This window comes from Helicoverpa zea, chromosome 5 (assembly GCF_022581195.2).
Source record: "Helicoverpa zea isolate HzStark_Cry1AcR chromosome 5, ilHelZeax1.1, whole genome shotgun sequence".
NCBI lineage: Eukaryota > Metazoa > Arthropoda > Insecta > Lepidoptera > Noctuidae > Helicoverpa > Helicoverpa zea.
The window spans coordinates 9,712,762-9,734,188 of record NC_061456.1 but is presented as its reverse complement, the minus strand read 5'-3'; the positions used below and the strand labels follow the sequence as shown (position 1 = coordinate 9,734,188).

At 39.3% G+C, this 21,427-nt stretch overlaps 1 protein-coding gene across 2 annotated transcripts; it reads left to right on the top strand.

The window, feature by feature from the left end:
* Window positions 1-106: 106 nt before the first annotated feature.
* LOC124630188 (dual specificity protein phosphatase Mpk3-like) lies at window positions 107-21,249 on the top strand. Of its 2 annotated transcripts, none has more exons than XM_047163924.1 (6): window positions 107-673; window positions 9,994-10,084; window positions 17,323-17,503; window positions 18,015-18,153; window positions 18,293-18,523; window positions 18,598-21,249. In XM_047163924.1, the coding sequence occupies exons 1-6, from the start codon at window positions 307-309 to the stop codon at window positions 18,621-18,623; spliced, it is 1,035 nt and encodes a 344-aa protein (XP_047019880.1). In that variant the 5' UTR covers window positions 107-306; the 3' UTR covers window positions 18,624-21,249. The 2 variants fall into 2 exon arrangements, with proteins under 2 accessions (XP_047019880.1, XP_047019879.1); XM_047163923.1 differs by having other exon boundaries at window positions 18,293-18,528.
* Window positions 21,250-21,427: the final 178 nt, after the last annotated feature.

Sequence of the window (21,427 nt, the reverse complement as noted above, 5' to 3'; positions counted from 1 at the left end):
TCGTTCGTCGTTCGGTCGTTGTTGCGTTTTGCTTCGCCGTCTGGCGCCTGGCTCGCTCGCGGAATCGGTGGACGTTACGCATAGAGTATAGTAAATAGATCGTTACGTTACTGTTGTGTTTATCATAAATGGCTTGCTTCAGTTTAAATTAGATTCGAGTTTTTTGGTATTCGTTAATAATTAGTGGTAATAAGAATGATGGTGTTTAGGAACTCAATATAAAAGGTTTACATGAATTAGTGCAACAGGCGATTGTAAGTCGCAAAGGGCTCGTGTAAACACAGGAGAACGTTGTAATTTTACAACATGCCTACGGATTCTGAATGCGAGTGCGACCTGGTGTCGAAGGAGTGGTTGTTGGCGAAGTTACGCTCTGACGAGAGAGATACTGTGCTGATTGACTGTCGCGGTTCCAACGAATATGCAATATCCCACATCCGCTCCGCAGTGAACTTTTCAATACCGAGTATAATGCTGCGGCGCTTGGCCGCGGGCAAGATCGAGCTCGTATCAACTGTGCAGTGTAAAGAGCTTAAGGCGAGGATCTCGCACTGTAGTACGCGGGGCATCTTTGTGTTGTACGGGGAAGGAGTTCCGCGGGACCCCGACTCGGTGCATGGAATCCTGCTGCGGAGGCTAAAGCAAGATGGCGTGCAGGTTGTCTGCCTTGAAGGTACGAGAGACTATGTATTGTATCACCTCATTACATTAGTGGGCCTTGTCCCCTGCGCCTGTAGGGCAGTAGGTCCTTTATCCTTGTGCAGAACCAGTTTGTTTTGCTTGTAGTCATACTTACCACCGACGGAAACTGATTGAAGCTTTCATGATAAATTCTTGATATGCATGATACTGACTCCATAGTGCCTCATTTGGATTACGCAAGTATCCTGCATGCTTCTTGGCTTTGTTTAGATACATACTTTTAATGTAGAATTGGGAGTTAAAACTTGTTTACATACAAACCTTAACTAAATTTTTGTAACACAATTTTGTAATTAAACCTGCTTGAAATTGCAACCAAATAATAGAATAAAATAGAATTTTCATAAAAGGTGGATTGTTTTCACCGATTTGTATCATTTGTAGTAATAGATAAATAAAGACTGGTTTGGTTGCGATACCACAATATTGCACTTTTGATGTAAATGATACAAACATTACAAATTCATATACTTTTTACCTCAGTGTTTGCAAAATCAACTAAAATCTCTTTTTATTGATGCTTATGAAGATCATTTTTCGCCCTAGGAAATTAATTTAAAAATATATCCTGCATTCCCATAAACTGAAAATGATGCAGAAGACATTTTCAATCTGATTGGTTCTATCAAAATTCAAATTCATCTTTTTAAAACATTTGCTAATTTAGACCTACAAAAAAAATACTGAAATTATCTACAATATACATTTCTGCTGCGTCAATATTAAAGTAAAAAGCAAGTTAAATAAAAGCTTTTAATAACTTGGTTGGCTCAGTACCCTTAAAATGTATTTGATGATTCTATACTAAAATAGTTGTTCACCACAACACAAGCCTGGCTTATGTTGTGGTGGCCATGGCTTATATGCACTTGCAATACTATATATGGTAATTATCATGAATAGAAGCTATATAAATAGTACATTTGGTGATAAATATCCACCAAAATGCAGGATAAATAATTATTTTTTGTCCATCAACAGTATCATTGATAACTTAAGCCATATTACAATGTATGACATTACATTGTAATGGATTTCTTTGGTTTATCCAGTTACTGAAAATAACTGCCTAGAGGTAAATCCTATAAAACCATAAAAATAGTACAAACACACTATATATTTATAAATATTCATCATGCTCTATTGTTGTAAAAACCATTTGTTACATGGTTAATGAAAAAACAACATTTAAACTCGGGAATCAAAGAGAATTATAAGTAACAGGTCTGTGTCTGAGGCCATAAGCTTACGCTGTATTCGTGTGCAGCAAATAAGGTCCTCTTAAAAGCATTACAAAGATACCATTCCTGTGGCATAATTATTAAACTTTTAAATTGTTCTGAATAATAAATAATTTGACTGTAAAAAGATTAATTTAGAGTAAATACTGTTGAATTACACTGTATTACGAATTTGTGCAAATCTTCGTTTGGAACCTACATTCTTTGACAGCTGAGCCATCCTTTAATTCATTAGTCACAAACCACTTTATTCATTAAGGACTTCAACTATTTGATGCAACTAACTACAAACCTCTTGCAGTGCAACAGATATTCAGCTTGAGATATCAGCTATATGTGCTTTTCTTCTCTGTACAGGACACCTGCTATAAAAAAAAATCTTTAATAAAAAATATTATTGTCATTTATTGAATAAAAAAAATTCAATTGAAACAAACACCTATATCCTGCTTTCTAAAAGCCTTTCTGATATTACGTAGTTTTACATTTCAGTTGTAACATTAATGTATATCAAATAAATAGCTGTGTGTTATTCTCACGACTGTATTCATTCAGTAAATTATTACCTAACTCAGTGGTATACACGTAATACCGGTTGCCACGATGAAGAACCGTTTCATAACATTCATTGACAAAAACTCGATACTTATCTATCTTCGAATTTGAAAGCTACGATACCTATTCAATTATGAAAGACTCATCACGCAAAATAAAAGAGTAAATCGGTTTTTTCCTCTGTGACCCAAATGTAAACAATAACCTAGTCTGGGGGCAGGTAGCATATAGTGCCTAGATTCTTAAATAACATAAACGAGAGGAAAAGCTGTACCCCTTTTTTCTCCTTAGAGTTTGTGTAATCTAGATTTTGTAAACCGGAATAAAAGCCGCAGTCTTCCGCACTAATTAAGATCGATTGTATCGATTTATTTGCAACAGTGAATAGAAGAAAAAAATACAGATTTTGTAGACTTACGAAGTTACGACACTGTATAACCGGTAAATACAGTATTAGTATAATATCAGATGGATCTGGTACGTACGTAACGTCTTCGATTCAATCTGTTTTAGTTTAAATATGTGTGAGGGGCGTAAGGGGCAAGCCGGAGGTCGCAAGTCGAGGCATCCGCTCCTCCAAACGTGGGAGAGGAAGTCGACTACTTATTGTGCTCCTCAATGCGAGACGTTAGATTATAATCACCTCACAGACTCGAATACGCTTACCAACTATATTATTTTCCGTACTGGAAAATCATAATGTTGTGGGGCACATGATAAATTCTTTACTTATTTTAATTGATATAGGTGCTTATAAATTCTGTAATGTTCTTCAATGCGACGATTACAGTTACTGGCACCCAATCTTTTCATAGAACGGTATCAACCTGCATGCTAAATTCAAACACGTAAGTATATTTTCTAATGATATGATATTAGTCAGTCCCAACGTGTACATTAGTAAGAATGTTGAGAGGATCGTATAATTTATCAGATATAGACTGGATGATCAAACAGACCGGATGCGCGGTGCTACTGCTTCGGTCTTCGTCCGACGGAAGAGCGCCGCAATTTTATTAATAAGTTCCCGTTTCACTAACGTCCTGTCAATTTCAACATTGCGTGGTGTCCGTGTAATCTATACAGGGTGATTTTTGAAATATTTCAATTTATGAGGTATTTTTTACCAAAAGCTAGAATAAAACAAATCAGAATTGTATTAAAAATAGTTGAAAAATGTACTCAATAAACACCCATTTGCGAAAAGACTTAAATCAACTTTAAATTGTTGTAAAAATCTATCCTTTGTTATTTCCTATTCATTCATCCAATTATTCCAAACAAAGCGAAACTAATTATTAAGAACCAAATTAGAAAATTAACCCATCTGATAAATTAATTGCAAATCATTTTATAACATTGATCTAGATATTAGACAGTAAATTTCCCATTTGAAGTGTCTTGAGTTCGGAGCAGCTCGATCGTAAAATAAATGGCACGTGCTTGCGAACAACAGGATGTTGTGAGCTCCGCTTTGAATGTAAACTCTTTGGGCTTAACATTTATAATCGTAGAGGAAATCGTGTGCATCTGGTCGGAGTGGATGACTCGCGCGAATAAATATGATAATATGGCAGCATAGAGGAAAACCAAATGGGAACGGGAAGCAGGATCTCATAAAACAGGATAGCGTTGGAATTAAACAACCGCATGGAAACAATAATTATACGTACTGCGTCCTCTGTTCATATCCAGATGTGACAGGACTCTAGTCTCATGATAAGCTAGAGGACAGACATAATACTACCTAATCAATATATATCATTGATAAATCTCAAGCGTAAAACATTGAATGGAGTACAGTGTGTATAAATAAACAAGTACATCGGAAGGCGTAACATTGGCATTGACAGTTTTTATGTGCTGATGTAATGTCCAATCCGCGGATTACTATTTTGTGCTGCGTATTGTATTCTGATTTTATTTATACGGTTACGCTACAGTGATCCTGAATAAAAAATAGGCAGCTTGTTACGCCATAAAAGCACGTAGAGGTCACCAATTTACTAACGCTTGGGTACATTTGAATATAGTCGTACTCAAATATCATCAGCAAGAGTACATGATGTAACTATAGAGGTCGAGGTGCATCGCGATGTAACTCTGCTGTACTGATACGATAATCAGGAGCGGTATCTGCCGGCCGCCGACATCGGCACCACACTCATTATCGGCTCGAAATCGAGCCGACAGTCAATTAGTGCAACATGTCCTGACCATTTATAATTCAATTCGCTGGCAAATAAATACATCTACGTATCCATATTCAGAAACAGGAAATTGAACATTTTGCGGTTGGTCATCTACATTATTTTGACGACATCATCTGTATTATGAATCATTATTAAAATGACACATATGACAGCTGCAAGTTTTGCGTCTTTATATCCTTCAATGCTCAAGGACTTTGCTCTTGGACTCGAAGATGAACTGGGTTTGTTTATGCTTCGTTGTTGTCTCACATTGTCACCCTGGTAATTTAACTTTCAGCTGAAAAAGCTGTTGAGAACTCAGTTTTTCTATTAATTATCCTAACATAGTCTTTTCCACATAAATGCGTGGGTTACGATGTGTAGTTATTAGGCATATTACAGATACACTTTTCTAAGTACAGTCAGTACATCTATTTTCGTGATATCGCCTTGAAATCCAAAACTTCCATCCCGTCGATTCTAGGAACCTGAATCAAATCGTTTGTAGTGACGTCAATCTGTTACATTCCCAGAATCTGGGCGAACGTTATTATTTATTTATTACACTGGTATTTCTCTATTGTTTTCTTAACGCAAGCTTCTAAATTTATAGCAGGACTTGCACAGGTAACATGATTCCTACATTTTGAAAATGATATTAAATGTAAAAGCAGGCTGTACTAGTGCCTGCGATGCCAGAAGGTTAAAATGTCTATGTCATTCATTTAACGAGAATTGTTGTCACGATCATTGTGAATGGATTTAATTGACCCAGCTCGAAGAACAGTCAATAGAGGCCGATGTGCAATCATATTTATAAGTCGCCCACCAACCTTACTAAATTGGTTTAAATTGTTCCAACAGGCTTGATTAAAGTCTATTTAAAGATGCCACATATTACCAATGACAAATGCTTTCGCTTCAGCCTATTTATTATAGTAACAGTTTAGTTTAATGCAAATGTTTCCTTGTTGCTTGAAGTTTTATGTTTCCCTTGCTCAATATTGCTCATTAAATTGAAACTACCACTCTTAAGACTGTTAACATTTTTGTGCTCATTTAAATCGAGACGGTTTAGAATACATATTTCCTGGCACTCGGAATGTATTGAAGAATTTTATTAAAGTTGCAATAGAGTCTGTTAAAATATCGGTCAAAACCTCTTAAAACAGAGCTCTCAAATTGAAACAGAACAAACAGTTGATCATGTAAGTCTGCTTAAGTATAATCTTGTATTAGGTGGTTAAAATCGCACAAGGTTGTTGATAAACGTAGCTGGAAGGACGCGGGCCGCCGGACCAAGGCCTCCCGCAGTCCGCACCTGCCTCCCACACCACGCCACCGCCTCCCTGCGTGCCGCGGTGCCCACACCATGCATGCTTACTCTGCCTTGTGTGCTATGCGTATTTTCAGCATATTTATACTGAAATGTTTTTACATCTTTATCTTCAGGATTAGTATTTTTCTTGTGCGACTCCCTCAACATTTTAAATTTGTAATCAGCTCTAACTAAAAAAATTAGGCACAGCTTGTTTATTGTATGGCTATCGGTGGGCGGTCGAGAGTGGGCGCTAAATGTGTGCGAAGTGATCACGTTTATATTATGTGGGTGTAGCAGGCTGAAGGATTGGGTTTGCGCGGTGAGGGGCGAGTTTTATGGAGTCCTTGCTACCGAGGACGCACGTGGAAAGTGGGGGAGGGGGGTGTCAGAGACGTGGAGGAGGGTACGACGGGTTCATTGAGTGCGGCGGATGAATGGGCCGCGATGAGTCATCGGATCGATGCCGAGCCGCCGCCTGCCCCTCTCCCCCGCTCAGCCGCGCGGCTGCGTGATGCCAGCCTGCCAGGCTTGCAGCTACACCTAATGGCCCATATTTAATATGAAAGTGGCAAATCGGCACACATGTCCCTGGCTGATTATTCAACGCCACCGCGATAGCTGGACCATATTCTTAAGCTGGAGCGACATTCAGGAAATAAAATTAATAGCACGCCACCGGGCCTGTGCTCAGGGAATTTGTTTAATTGGATACAATAAGTAACAATCATATACGGCATTGTCTACTTGGAACAAAATGATCTCACTATTCGGTTTATAAAGTAATGCTTTATATTTATTATAACATCGATTTAGGTATGCCACGATGATTTTCTTTCCTGTTTTGCTTCAGTCTCAATAAGTGCGAAGGATATTGAATGGGCGTCAGTAATGGCCTGTCGTGACTATTGGATATACCTCTTATAGTAATGTGATGGACATAATGGGAGCGATATTAGCATCACAATTGTGGGCTGAGTAGCGGACGACAGGAAGCGGCTCGACTCGACGGAAACGCTGCGTTGTCGTCGCATTACCGCACCTGTCGAACACAACGACGACTTGCTATCGTCTATATTTTGTATTACTGCGGGGACTTGATTGTCCTTAGTTTATGTCTAAAAGGGTAACAGATTGTGGGCATGAAACGTGTAGGTGGAATAACAGTACAACTCCGACAAATAATAGCATGACCTTTACCTTAAAATATTCTGAAGATTTCTAAAAGTCAAGATGTTCACAAAATACGTCATAGCAAAATATTCAACAACTGGGGTTCGCTCATTAAAATTTTAGTCTTTGTAACACGAAAGATATCTGCGGGCTTAGCTGTAAATGTCATTATAATATAAAAGGGCATGCATAAATATAAATTAATTAAATCCAGCTGTAGAGGTAGATCGACAAAAAGGTTAATATTTTATTGAGAATTACATCAAAGGACAACATAAATAAATTCATTCAAAACGCATGAGTGAGTAGGTAGGTAACTTATATTAAAAAAAAACTTAAATATTCATAATAAAAGCAAGATATTCCGGACGTAATGTACATATAGATAAATCCATATTTATTATCTTAACTGACCACGAATGACTAAGATATCACACGATACGTTACGGTAGCGGGTCATGATCGTTCTCCGTCTACGTTCATACAATATTTACATGCATATAAAACGAACAACACCCTGTATTTAATATACATATACACAGTCAATGTAATAATTTACATGTCAAAATAATAAAAACTTGTGAACTGGTTGAAGGGGATGATGCAACCGGCCCTAATCTTGCTTGAGAGAAATGAAGGAGCATAGGTATTATACAAACAAAGTATTCTGTTATGGCTAATGGGCTAGGTGGCCTAGGGGGCATAAAAAGCTTCGGTTCGATCGTAAATTAATACTTATTTAGAAAATATACCAATTTCAAGTAATAGGCATGATGACAAATTTTTAAATTCCTTTGTATGATGTAGGTATACGTCTATTTTATATGAAAAATTATTAATTTTAAGAAAATGCGAAGTTTTTTTTATCAAATAATTGCATTTTTCTCTGTCCACTTTGAATCCGGCGCGAAAACGCTTGTCAGTGTCATGTCGTCACTTGTGACGTCACGACTGAAATTACAAGACGCAAGTAAACAACGCTCGTGCAATAATTAAGTTTTTTGTGTTATTAAATATGAATTCGAAAGTGCATAGGTGTTGTGGGGTCCCCCAGTGTAAGAACACATCCAAAACAACTCCTGATAAGTTATTTGTGTACGTTCCTCACAATAAAAAAATACGAAACAAGTGGCTTAAACTTGCAAGGCGAGATTCAAAAGCAATATTGCCCAGGGTAAAACTTTATTTTTGTGAAGATCACTTTGATGTAAGTTATTACATAGTTCTCTAGATTCTAACATAGAAGTTTTTTTAATTAAACTAATACACTTACATGGAAGTTTTTTTTAATTAAACTAGTATACTTACATGGAAGTTTTAACATTTCTAAATTCAGCTGAACAAAAATCTTTATTTGATGCCAAAAACTCTCCCAGCATTATGATATCAATTCTAGGCAAATTAGCGCTGTTTGCCTTGATAAATCCGGGCTCCATAACTCGTGTTATACACAATTAATTAATTAAAAACAAAGTTCGCAGTGGAAGTTCACATTAACGAAATGTGACGTTCGCGCGCTTTCGCGCGAGTTGTTTTGAGAAATGACGTCACGAGCTCTGATTGGTGTTCAAGATATCATGGCGGATTGCCTTATTTCGTAATTTTATTTTATAAAAATACATATTAATCACATTATTAATAAAGAAAACAATGCGCGTTTTATATTCCAAGCTTCAAGTTTAATTTAATAAATATATTATTTTAATGATTTTTGATTATTGTCATCATGCCTATTGTGATACGTACAATTACAGGTAAACTTTTATAGTTAAATGATTCACAAGAAGTATTAGTTGATCAAATACAAGTTATTTGTGGAGTTCCGTGTATTCTGTGGTGTAACGCGTTATGAGGAAAATACCATGAAATTATTGTGCATCAGCATCAGCACAAAGTTTACTCTTTAGTCATACTCGGAAATTATATAAATTGATATTCAATGACGTGTCCAATGGGGGAATAAAGAAATACTTGAGGAGAAAACGTAGGCACATGATCTAATGTATATTGTAATGACAACTTTGAGAGTATTTCATTGAAAAAATTACAATGAAAAAGCAATCCTTGTCGGGAATAAATAAGTGAAACTTAGCGATCTTGTCTCCTCGTCAACTTCTTGTGCACGAGACGATCGGATCAGACCGTCTGACGTCAACGTGGCCTTTGATATCTAGGCAACACAAAATAATTAAATCTGTTCAAATTGTTGCGGTCTACAATTCAGAATAATTTATTACATTTAGGTATTTCGAGCGTCATTCTGCATTACATAACTTAGCATAACTTTAAATTAATTGTGCATACTATACAATTCTATTCCGGATAAAAAACCGTATATATCTGGTTGGTAGCGTCAATCGACAGGCATTTTAATGACTGTAGCCTTGTTCTCACACTGAATTATTCCTGTAACTTGATTAAGTTAATTGTATGCTGACTGGTTATGGGTATTATTATAATAAATGTTGCTGGGGCGATTAGAATAAATGTATTGAATTATTTGCACGGTGCTTGCAATTTCAATCACAACCTGTATAAGGGTTACATCTGTCAACAATTTTTCCATACGGTTAACACACACCCTTTCTTGAACATATTTTGACACTGAATTGAGATACAGAACGAAAATTGCTCTACAGAGATTTATCTCGAAGTAGATAAAGTGCCGAAAAAGCGATTCCTAACAATATTTGAAGTAATTTTATTTTTTTAACTGAATGGTCGTCTTTGTGGCAATATTAGTCTCTGTAGGTCCCAAATAATAAGAATAGTGGCGAAGAAGATGCTTATGTTTGCTGTTGTTTGTCACCAGGCGACTTCGAAGAGTTCCGGCGCGCGTACCCCGAGTGGTGCAGCGAGGCGGGCGCGCAGCATGTTCCACATCTACCCCTAATGGGACTGAGGTCAGTAACAACGCAGATTTCTTCGGTTTACATCAAGGATTGATATCACATGCTTGTCTTGTAAATGTAACCTCATGACAGTTGTGACAACTTTCAATAGGGTCAGTTGTAAAAACTCTTCAAAAGGACGTGTTTTTTATATGAATGATACTCCGAATATCTTGAAGTTATAAGCATCACTAATATCAACAGAGACTCGTAGCCACTCGAGGGTAAACATAGCTACCTAGACCGGTAATGGATTTTTCGTGTTATGCTCAGGTTTAGCGAGAAGTCTGATTAGTCTAGAGGGCTTTTTCTCACAGGGCAGCCCAGAAGTGGCGTATTTGTGTGAAATGTACACACCTTCCCCTACCGGGAGTGATTTCCGAAAACTTTAACAATTCCAACTCATTACAATTCTCCGCGCTCGCATTCGGCTAACACGTTGCTTTTATAACTTAACTAACGCCGAAGCCGTTTCGTAATGTGTAAGGTTATTAAGATCACAGTCATAATTAAACCCGATTGTGTAATACAAGTATATCGAGGAAATCATTAGAATTGTAATTCTGAAGTGGCTGCCTCACTCAATTGGAGAGAACGAGGAAACTCACTCGTGGGAACGAGATTTGCGCGTGAGAAGGTTTTTCACTTCGATGGAAAAAGTGTCCGAACCGATTCCGGCGAGACTGGATACGATACGGCGGACTTTCTCAATATGATGTTGTAGATGAGCGGACTCCGTGAGAAGTGATTGTACTATGCTGGCTCGATATCTATTACAGCACCGTTTTAATGGTTTAGGAAAGTGTAGCGCTGTATTATCTATTTAAGTACATTGATAACATAAGTTATATAGTTAAAATGTGAGTGGTATGGTAGTTTAATAAAATCAGCACTTTATCCTGCTACTGGAGTTAAATTACACTTATGTACTTCGATTCACCTTCACCTGAAGTTTGTTTAACGCGTGGGTCGCATATGCAAGCAGATCGAATCATAAAAAACGGATTCTCGGTATCGGTGACGATGACAGAGGATGTTAGTCATAAAGTGCAAACACTGGTTCCTTCCTACCGCTCTTTGTTACTCGGCCAGTATGTGATAATAAATATGAATATACTTGTTAATAGTTACCTATCACACGTAGCCGTGATTGAGTTCTGCACGTGCGAACAACTCAATGTCAAATATTCCATTCATGAGAATGAGTGACCTGTTCAACTGGAACCGTGTCGCTTAGTACTACATTGTTAATTAGACTTATTTACACGTCGCGGCTAAGTTCAGCTTATAGCATGGCCTTCATCTACCTACTAGATACATGAGTCCGTAGCAGGTTTAGCGACGTTTATTTAGCGTATGCTTACAAGGGTTTACAACGTAAGTTTCAGCATTCATCTTTATTGCCCCGTCAAAAGTACTATTTGATCAATCAGATCTTGCTCTGTAAAAGTTTGGGACATTTACAAACTTAGACTCTAAAAAATTAACCTTGTGAAGGCTAGTTACTAAATCGATCGCTCAACATTTCAGTGCAAAAAACTTGCGCCACATTGGCGCATTGCAGTCGGTTGAATAAAAAGAGTTGGTTAATAAACTCATTCATCATTTGGAATGGTGACGAGCGCCGTGTGCGCCGGCTGTAAGTGTGCAGTTACCTAAACACGTAATTGGCGTATTGCATTAGAAGCGGTGAAGGCTTGCGCTCAATGGAGTGCGCGCCATTCATGCAGCCAGCGCGCATGCGGTCAGCGTTGTTCACTGCTCCGTTTTTCCTGCGCAAAACACTTTGTGTTCATGATGTTAATGAACCGACGCTGTTGAATGGCCACTTATGAATCACTAAACAACATTGAATATTTGAATATATCCGACAGTAACGTCATTCCGTCAGAGATTTAACACACTCCAATGTTCTTGGAGCAATAATAATAAATACAACATGATTCTTACAACATTCTGCGTAGGCAAGGCTAATAATGAGTTACCCTCTAAATCTGAACGTATGAATAATATAAAGGATGTTAATGTAACACATATTTAGCAATTCCCAAATAATTTTTCCTTCACTGATTTACAAGCATCCGCTTCTGGACGCGTGGGATGTTTGACTGGTAACTTTTTCAGATATATTAACTCAAAAGAACTATAAATAGAATTATTTAAATGAATGGAATAACAAACACCACGTTGACGTGGCTACCACTGGCCCAGGGCAAGCGCTGCTAGCGAGAGCCCCGCGCCGGGACTAAACACGCAAGAATTGCTCAGCAAACGACTGATGGCTGCCTGATATCATAACCCTGTTCGTGAAACTTATAACAACATTCTATTTTAAAACGAATTTGCTACACATTGTACGTTCGTGAACAACAGGACGAAATATAATTACAATACCGCCTACGTAAGTTTATAAATAGAAATCTTAGAAATGCCATGGTTACTTAATTAAATCTTCATACAATGTTTTGCTAATGTTACCAAATGGAAGATGAAATACACGCTTTATTATCGTTAGGGACTGACGTCAATTGATCCGCGTTTGATTATTTGATATCTTATCGATGGATAATCTGTTTGAAGATAATAGTACTTTAGGTGCTGACGCAAAATTATCCGGAACTGAATAAGAGAATGAAACTAAAGTTGGTGGGTTGATGATACCTGTGGACTATTGTTATTTACTGGGCACTTGTGGTGATGTCAACGTGTTGTGGTGATGACAAGCACAGATCCTGGTTGACGCGACCGCGGCTGCGAGCAGGTTATCGCTGACGTGACGTCAGTGTTGACGTCAAGGCGATCCTCGCGCTGCGTGAGTTCATTCACAAATTAATCCGCACACGGTCACGGCCGGTGACGGGGAATATTTTCATATTGCCAGTTATAAATCGGTATTACTATGTACCACAACATATGGGGACTCGTGCAACTCATATACAACAATAAATACTACTAGTAATTTAAGAAATACCATGCTTAATAATAAGAAACATAATTATTATCATAATCAGTTTACGTGATAGGTCATACATAAATAATGGAGACACATTTATTATCAATGAACTTTATTTATTTACAAATGTCACTATCTGTATTTTCGAGTTCTATTTACCGCAAATCATTTGTTTAGCTTATTATAGAAATTAATTTATCTTTATTTATTGTGCTATTAACTTCGCACTTTGTAAGTGTTTGAAAACTATTTCAATTAACATTTATGCTCTTGATATAAATTTTACAAAATTGCCTCATGTTATTATCTGCTGCTATTATGGTTTGAAATGTAGAGATTCTTTGTACATAGTAGACTACCCTCTGTGTGAATCACCACTATTGCGTCAGCGATCGGCCACAGCTTGGAATGCATTCATTATTATAGTGACTTTTCTTTCTTTCGAAACAAGATATTTTTTGTTACACGTATTGAACTCATAGAACACTTTTGAGCACCCTTCTTACACTATCTTTCTCTTTTTACAATTTTTCTTTTATTTAGACTTGAACACAAATACCGTATTTTATGTTTAATCATAAATGCACGCCAGCCATAATGATCACTTGATTAGTAGGTGCAGCATGAATACCTGTTAACAGACTTAAGTCCATATTAGTGAACAGCAATAACTGCACCACAAGTTATTAAGTCGGCAAAGTTTGTAATGATCCATGTCTTGTCTATGCTGACTTGTTTCGAGTTACTAGCTCTTCAAGAAATAACTTGGTGCAACGGACTTCTGTGCCTTTATGTATCTCCATGTGAGAGGAGGCCTGTGCCCAGCAGTGGGACGATAAAAAGGCTGTAACAGTATGTATCTTTGCAGTAGCGTCGGAACCAGTCAGCTAATTAGTTAGAAGCAGCAAGTAGATCGTCTTTAGTTCAGCACATTTTTTATGTTCCAATTCAATTTTATTAGAAGGAATCTCACGCAATAAGTTAAAGATGTTTTTCTATGCCTGTGGTTATGGTTACTTTGTTGGTTACATTCAACATGTTTGGTACTTAGGCAACCAAAGTGGAGAGCATCTTCAGTTTCACTTCGCTATCATATCTCATCATCATTATTTCTGCCTTTTGCTGTTCACTACTGAATGTGGCCCTTCCCTTTCTTCATATCCCAATAAGATACCTATTAATTTTAAATAATGGCGTCAATTTCAAATACATACATAATTTACGACCTCATAAAATATACTTACTATCAGCAAAGCTTGATAAAAATAGAATGCCGTGTTAATTTTACACGACATCACTCTTGTGAAGTGTAGATGCTAGAGTGGCCTACGACCTCGACACACTTGCTAAAATACAATACCAAACAAACACACATCCACAGTTACATGCCTATTATATGAGAATACATACAAACATACTTATTTTAGACGAGATACAGCAACCTAACATAGCGAGTGATCTGCTTTGTCCGGACAAGTCGGATCGTTAAAGCCGTTGCAAGGATGGGAACTAGCGAGTCCGCCATTAAAAAACCGTCCCTTGCAGGCGGTCATTGGCAGCGGGTGGGTCGAGCCGCATTCCTGTGCGCCAGCGCACCGCACGCACTCCTACGCCCACACGCACCGGCGCTCCAGTGTGCACACAGTTACCCGACCGAGTCGCGGAGGCCGGCGACTACATCCCGTGACTATAAGTTGGGCCGTACTCGTTATTGAGTCGGCTCGCGGAGGCACCGGCCGCCCATACGTATCGGAGTCGTTCATTAATAACACGGCCGACCGTGTCACGGCTTCCGGCGTCCGCCTTGCACACGCCACCGCCATTCAAATACGAATTGTATTCGCATGAAATCGCATGGAGCCGACGCCGCCGTCACTTACACAATGCACTACTACAAGTAGCTAGTATGCGCGCATTTAAATGAGCAGCTCACATTCATTGTTTTACGGAGTGACATTCTCCGCAGCCTTGTTACACCTGTGTATCGGGAATATTGAGTTCACAATCGGCACTTGCGTAACGGACGGGGCCCCGTTCACCCACATGTAGGTAAAATTGGTGTAAGTGTATCGTTAACATGACGGGATCGGACGGAATGGCGTCGGGTGCGTGGGCGCGCCAGCTCCCCTGAATGGACGTGTCGGCTGGTCGTCGCCCACGCGCTGCCCACGCCACTCACTACCTACTATGAGCCTACTAATGCCTAGTACATGCTGCCCACTGGCTGCCGACTGTAAATAATTATCTTGATGACCACTCACGCGACACTGATCCAATTTGGCTCATGCCATGCGCCTGTTTGACGCTGACGCACATTCTGATTGAAAGCAAAAACATTGATATAATTTATCTTTCAAACTAAGAATTATTCTAAAATAAGACACGTACAGTATTAATTCTGATTGTTAGACTCGTTTTGTACGGGAAGGGTCGTGATTTTGGCAATTTGTGTATATCAAACAATCACGGATTTGCCAAAATCGCAGGCTAGGATCTCAACCGTACCTTAGCACCCAGATTGTCTATTAAGCCGATTCTGTTATTAATCGATTTATTCATCTTGATTGTGAAGAGAAGTTATGTTGCCGAATTGATTTAGTGAAACGGCTTTTAGCACTAAAATCCAAAATGTCACAGAATGAGAATTTTCATTTTCGAATAGGCGGTTCTTTTTTCTCATTGCGAGGGTACAAAACGATTATAAAGCTTTGACATTTCACAAAAAGAGTGGTCGCGTAGCCCGCATTCCTCAAACGAGGTCCAAACGCAAAAACACTGTATTGTTTCGACGACTGGAACCCTCACATTCTTTCTGGACTTGTCTAACCAAAAAAAATTGACATGTCTGCTTGTATTGTGAGTTGATTAGTTATGAGTTCTTAATTCTTTTTATAGCTTCAAGCAAAGCGGTTTCGGTTTGTAGACAAAAGTTGGATTTGGCTTTCATTCATAGTTTTGTGTTTACGGTTATTATTCTCTTTCAATGTTAAGTAAGAGTAACAAAAAAGGCAAAATCTGCGTAGATTTTATTGACCTTCAGATATTATGACGTAGAAATTAGAGAGCAAGAGCGATTTGAAGGACAATAACTTCTTGATATGGCAATAAAGCCGGTGATATCTCTGCGAATCTGGCATTGTAGCGTAGGTGGCAGGCTATCAACAGTGCGATGTACGAGGCAACGGCGACGGGCGCACATTCGCCTAATTTGATTGCTTTCAAAACAGCAAACTGAATGGCGGCGAGACGATTCAGAGGGCGAATTTGGAAAAATGTCGCGTGGGAGGAGACGCGTTGGAGCCGCGGGCACGGGGTGCGGGGTTTGCGAGGTGCGGCAGGCGGGGGCCGGGGGGTGAGAGTAAGGACGCGGCACTGCGTGGGCGGCCATTGAGCCGCGGGGGCAGGTGAATGGTGAACCCCGGAGCCTCCTCCCCCATTGAGCAGCCTCGCGATCGATACCGCCCCGCGCCGCCGCCGCCCTGAGCCCACACATACAGCCACCAACGCTCGCTTGGATGCGCCACCACCAACCTATAACAACACTATGCTTATACCGCACTCCTGAAGGTCGATATCAGTTAGTTTTACTGAAGATTAATGAAACTGATGAAGGGCACGACACCCATTCACTTGTATTATATACATTCGCAACAGCTCATCATTTCTTCTATGCTAAAATGTTTTAAACTGTATTCACTTTAATGGAAACGCTTTGTTTATGATTAACGCTAATTATAGCGATAATTGGGTGCGGGACAGGAGTGTTTCTCGAGGGACAAGGGCTACCCACGGCTACCCTTGTTTTGTTTACGTAATAGATATTATTTTTAGTCACTTACGTTCAAAGCAATTATGCCGTCATAATAATGTATTTATATAGATAAATCTTTAACCATGAAATATTATTTTTCAGAACTGATGAAGTTTAACTTCTATCTAAGTTTTATACGCTTTATGGTAGGATGTGGTCCATGCACACGCCGTTAACTAGTTCTCCATGTACACAATGTTTGTAAAATTAATAATAAATGAATAAAAAACGAGCATCTACTTAATTTTAATACACGGTTAGATTGTATTGCACAAAACTTTTGTCACAATACACGAGGCATTGTTAGCAAACTACACAATAGTGTTCAGCCACAAATAATATTACAATGTGGAGGATATCGCGAATCTGTAATGCTTCAGTTATCTCAATGTCAATCGGTTTCGTTGTTGTCGTTGGGCAAAACAGTTGAAGAGCGCAGTGGGAAAAGTTTGATGGTGTAATAACATGAAGGGTGGTACGTTTCAGATCGCTGCGCATCTCAGGGTCGGGCTGCGAGGAGGCGCTGTCGTCGGGCTCGTCCTCGGAGTGCGAGGACGCGCACGGCCACGCGCCGCAGGACTTCCCCATCGAGATCCTGCCCAACCTGTACCTCGGCAACTCCACCAACAGCGAGGACTGCGACGCGCTCGCCAGGCATAACATTAAGGTGTGTACCTTTATATCACAACTAAGCAGGGTCGCATCCAGTCCTCTAAAAAGTTCTCGACATCCATCCGATATGGCTGAAAATTTACATACATGATATTCACGTACATGGGTGAGTATTATGAAGAGAGTTAATAAGGGAGTGGGAGAGTACATAGGAGTACTACATAAGAGAGCATATAAGGAGTAGATAGCGGCAGTATATATAAGTGAGTTTATAGGGAGAGTATATAAAAAGACGAAATAAGAGTGACTTTACAAGCAAATTGGGTTATGACGTTGTGCGCATGGCCATAGTACCCATCACGGTAAATTTACCTACCACCTTACTCGAGCAATACTTTCCCCGTGTCAGACTAAATGTACGTCATAATGGTGCCTCAGAATTAAGACATAGGTAGATGGACACACAGATCGAGCCTTACCTTGACTTAGTCAGCTTCTGCTAAATAATAAAAAAAATAATAAAATGCGGCTAAATAATAAAGTAACGGTAATGTTTGTGTTTCCAGTATGTGCTGAACGTGACCCCAGACCTGCCCAACACCTTTGAAGCGGAGGGCTGCGGAATCAATTACTTGAAGATACCCATCGCTGATCACTGGAGTCAAAACCTCTCCGTACATTTTCCACAGGCCATAAGATTTATTGGTAACAATCTTCTATAAACAGACTCTAGGGTTAAATTATTTGTGCCATGACCGAGAGGTGAGAAGCGGAAGGTTTCTCGGCGAACGGTAAGCGAAAGCGATGTTGGATCGCTCGTACTGACGAGTGTGGTTGTCCGCAGAGGAGGCGATGTCTGCGCGCTGCGGCGTGCTGGTGCACTGCGTGGCCGGCGTGTCGCGGTCCGTCACCGTCACGCTGGCCTACCTCATGCAGCGCCACCGCCTGTGTCTGCGCGACGCCTTCGAGCTCGTGCGCTCGCGCAAGACCGACATCGCGCCCAACTTCCACTTCATGCGCCAGCTGCACTCCTTCGAGCGCGACCTGGGCCTGCACGAGCACAGCGCCAGTCTGAGTAAGGTCCGCACTGCCGCCGCCGCCCGCGCCGCCGCGCCGCTGGCCCGCGCTACAACGCTGCTCCCTGCGCAGGTGCTGCAGGCGCTGGGCGCGCCTGAGCCGGCGCCGGCCGCCGCCGCCTGCGCCTGCGCGCCGCACGGCGTGTCGCCCGACTCCGGCATCGAGTTCGACCGCTGGAGCGCCGCCAGGGACACGCCGCAATGACAGTTCTTCACGCCGCGCCAGCCCCACTGCGGCCCGCCGCCCCGGCCCGGCCCGTCGGGCCCGTTCCCGGACCCGGGCCCGCCAGGCCCGCCAGGCCCGCTGGGCCCGTCCGGCCCGTCGCCTGCCTGAGCACCGCCCCCGTACGTCCTTGTTTGATAGCACGTTTCGTAACATGTATACTTGATCGAGCACGCTGCGAACTTTCTCACCGTCGGTAGCGACAGTCGTAGTACGTCAGAGGAGCCCTGCGCCGCAGTGCCGGCTGTGGTTTTATCTGTTAGTCTTAAGTGAATCGGATTAGTGTACAATATATACTTTATACATATTTTTAAGTCAATTTTATAAGTTCGACATAAATCTGGATGTACGACTTGAGATGCATTCCCGAGTATTCTTCCATTATGCTACGCATTTTACGTCAGTTCAATGTTATTTAAAACTAGTGAGCGCATTATAAGTGTATTTTTATTTGGTTCTCAGGAATTATTGGACCGTTTAATGATTGTGTTGTCCATGAATGTTTAACCTCTGTGAGGGTTACGCGCCGTGAAGGAGGTGACTCCGTGTCACTAGTGCCACTCCATACAATCCCAAAATGTAATACAAGGTATTATTTGTTGAGATTGGATGTATGATTGTTCTATTCATATTTTTATTAATAAGTCCAGTTTTTCATAGAAAATTGTAATGACACGGGGCTTCTGATAACTCTTCCATTGTTGTTGATATATGTATATTGTATTAGTATGAGAGTGAGTGCGCGAACGTGCGTGTGATATTATTGTATAGTTGTAACTATTGGTCATATGAATACTATATTTACAATTTTTTAATGCCACACTAGCGACCACTGCTGCTGCCGGTCGCCACGACCGGCCGAGGAATTCCGCAAATACATAAACCTATGTTTTATACGGAAACAAATAAGTATTTCGGATGAATGACGATTTCAATTTATTTTTGTATTAGTTTACTGCAATCAGTCTTAGAATCGAATAGCAGCAATCAAACAACAAATGTTGTACATTAGTGGTCAAAAACAATTAGTGTGGGATCTATTAATATAATTCACACCTACTATAACAGTTCGATTAATAAGGTCTTGATATGACTATTTTTATATGGAATATAATACACAGTGTATGTACTCTAGCTATATAGGTGCATATAGAATATGCCATAACAATCAAACATTAACTTTGCCGTTGAAACCCGAACTCGTTCAAATTTTATTTTTGTCGTATTTTAATTTCACGCTATACTTAATGGATGAAGAACGTATTGGCGTATGAAGTGCCATCAAATCAAAAATATGTATATTCAAAAAATGATTTATATTGATTACTAAGAGAGAGACCAATTGCAATATTTTTTTTTGGATTCACTTCAAATTAGTTTGCTAAAAAATATAATTTACGAGTTACCATTTTTTATGTGAGTATCGCCTAAATTATTAGTTCAACTTTAATGACATTTTTTCAATTTGAATGACATGCGATGAATACAATGCAGTTTGTCGTGGATTAACAAAATATTAAGTACCTAGTTAGTAAGCAGATGTAACGAGTTCGGTGTTCAGCCGCAGCGTACAAATCCTCCGCCTCGCAGCCGGGCAAAGACACTGAATACGTGATATTTTTATTTAAATATATTGACGTTTCCATTGGCATTTATCATTTACTGACTTAAACTATAATTATATATTTTTCTATACGTTGCATAGTTTCATGAGTTTTAACATAGTATGTAAATACAAGGCAAGCTTTAATATTAAGTATGTTAATTATGATTACGAGAAAGTAGAAAAATTGTTACAATGTAAATTTGTTATAGATTAAGACTTAATTGAGTTTAGCTTCCATAACAATGAATGCCAATTTATTGAGTAGGTTTGGTTCTAAAACCAAATTATTATTAGCTATCAACTTTGTTACTTACTTTTGTAACAAAAGTGTTGAGATCATTTATTTTTAGATTTATATCTTCCACGAACGAACATATAGATCACAAGTTTTAGCGACGTTGTAATTTTAAGTCACATTTCCAAATTAGTAAGGTGGAAGATTATGCCAAAGTTCACTTCATATAAAATTACGTCACAGAAAATAAGGAATTACAAAATATCCACCGTAACGAACTAAACTTGTTAATTTAGTTAAAACAATATAATTTTAGTTGTTTTGTACAAACCGCCTTTACATTCTGAATGTTTCTAATTGCACTATACATTGTAAAGTTTTATATTTCTAGGTATAACGTAATATTATTATTAGTGCACAAACTAATGTCTGGTCCACGTTAACGATGCCATTGTGCGAGTCGATCCGGATGGAAACGTAAACAAATGTATATAGAATTGTATCATTTCTGTTATGGTATAAAACTCATGTTAACTGATGAAGATGATGTTGATAATGTTTTAGAAAATCTTTTAGTGCTTTTTCCTAAAGGTACCTAAAGCCACATGGCACACGTAATATTAACCTCAAAACAAATATAAACACTGTTAATCTATTATAAGTTTTCTTTTATTTATTTTGCCTTATATTCCAAATATCGAGCTTGCAACTCGTCACTTTCTTTGTTCGAGGTCAAAAAATTTGGTCGTCATGACCCGAGATCTTTCGTGTTCCGGAACGCACGATAAATTCGTGGGTCCTGGACTTCATTTCAAAGTCTGACAACTAGTCTTACCATG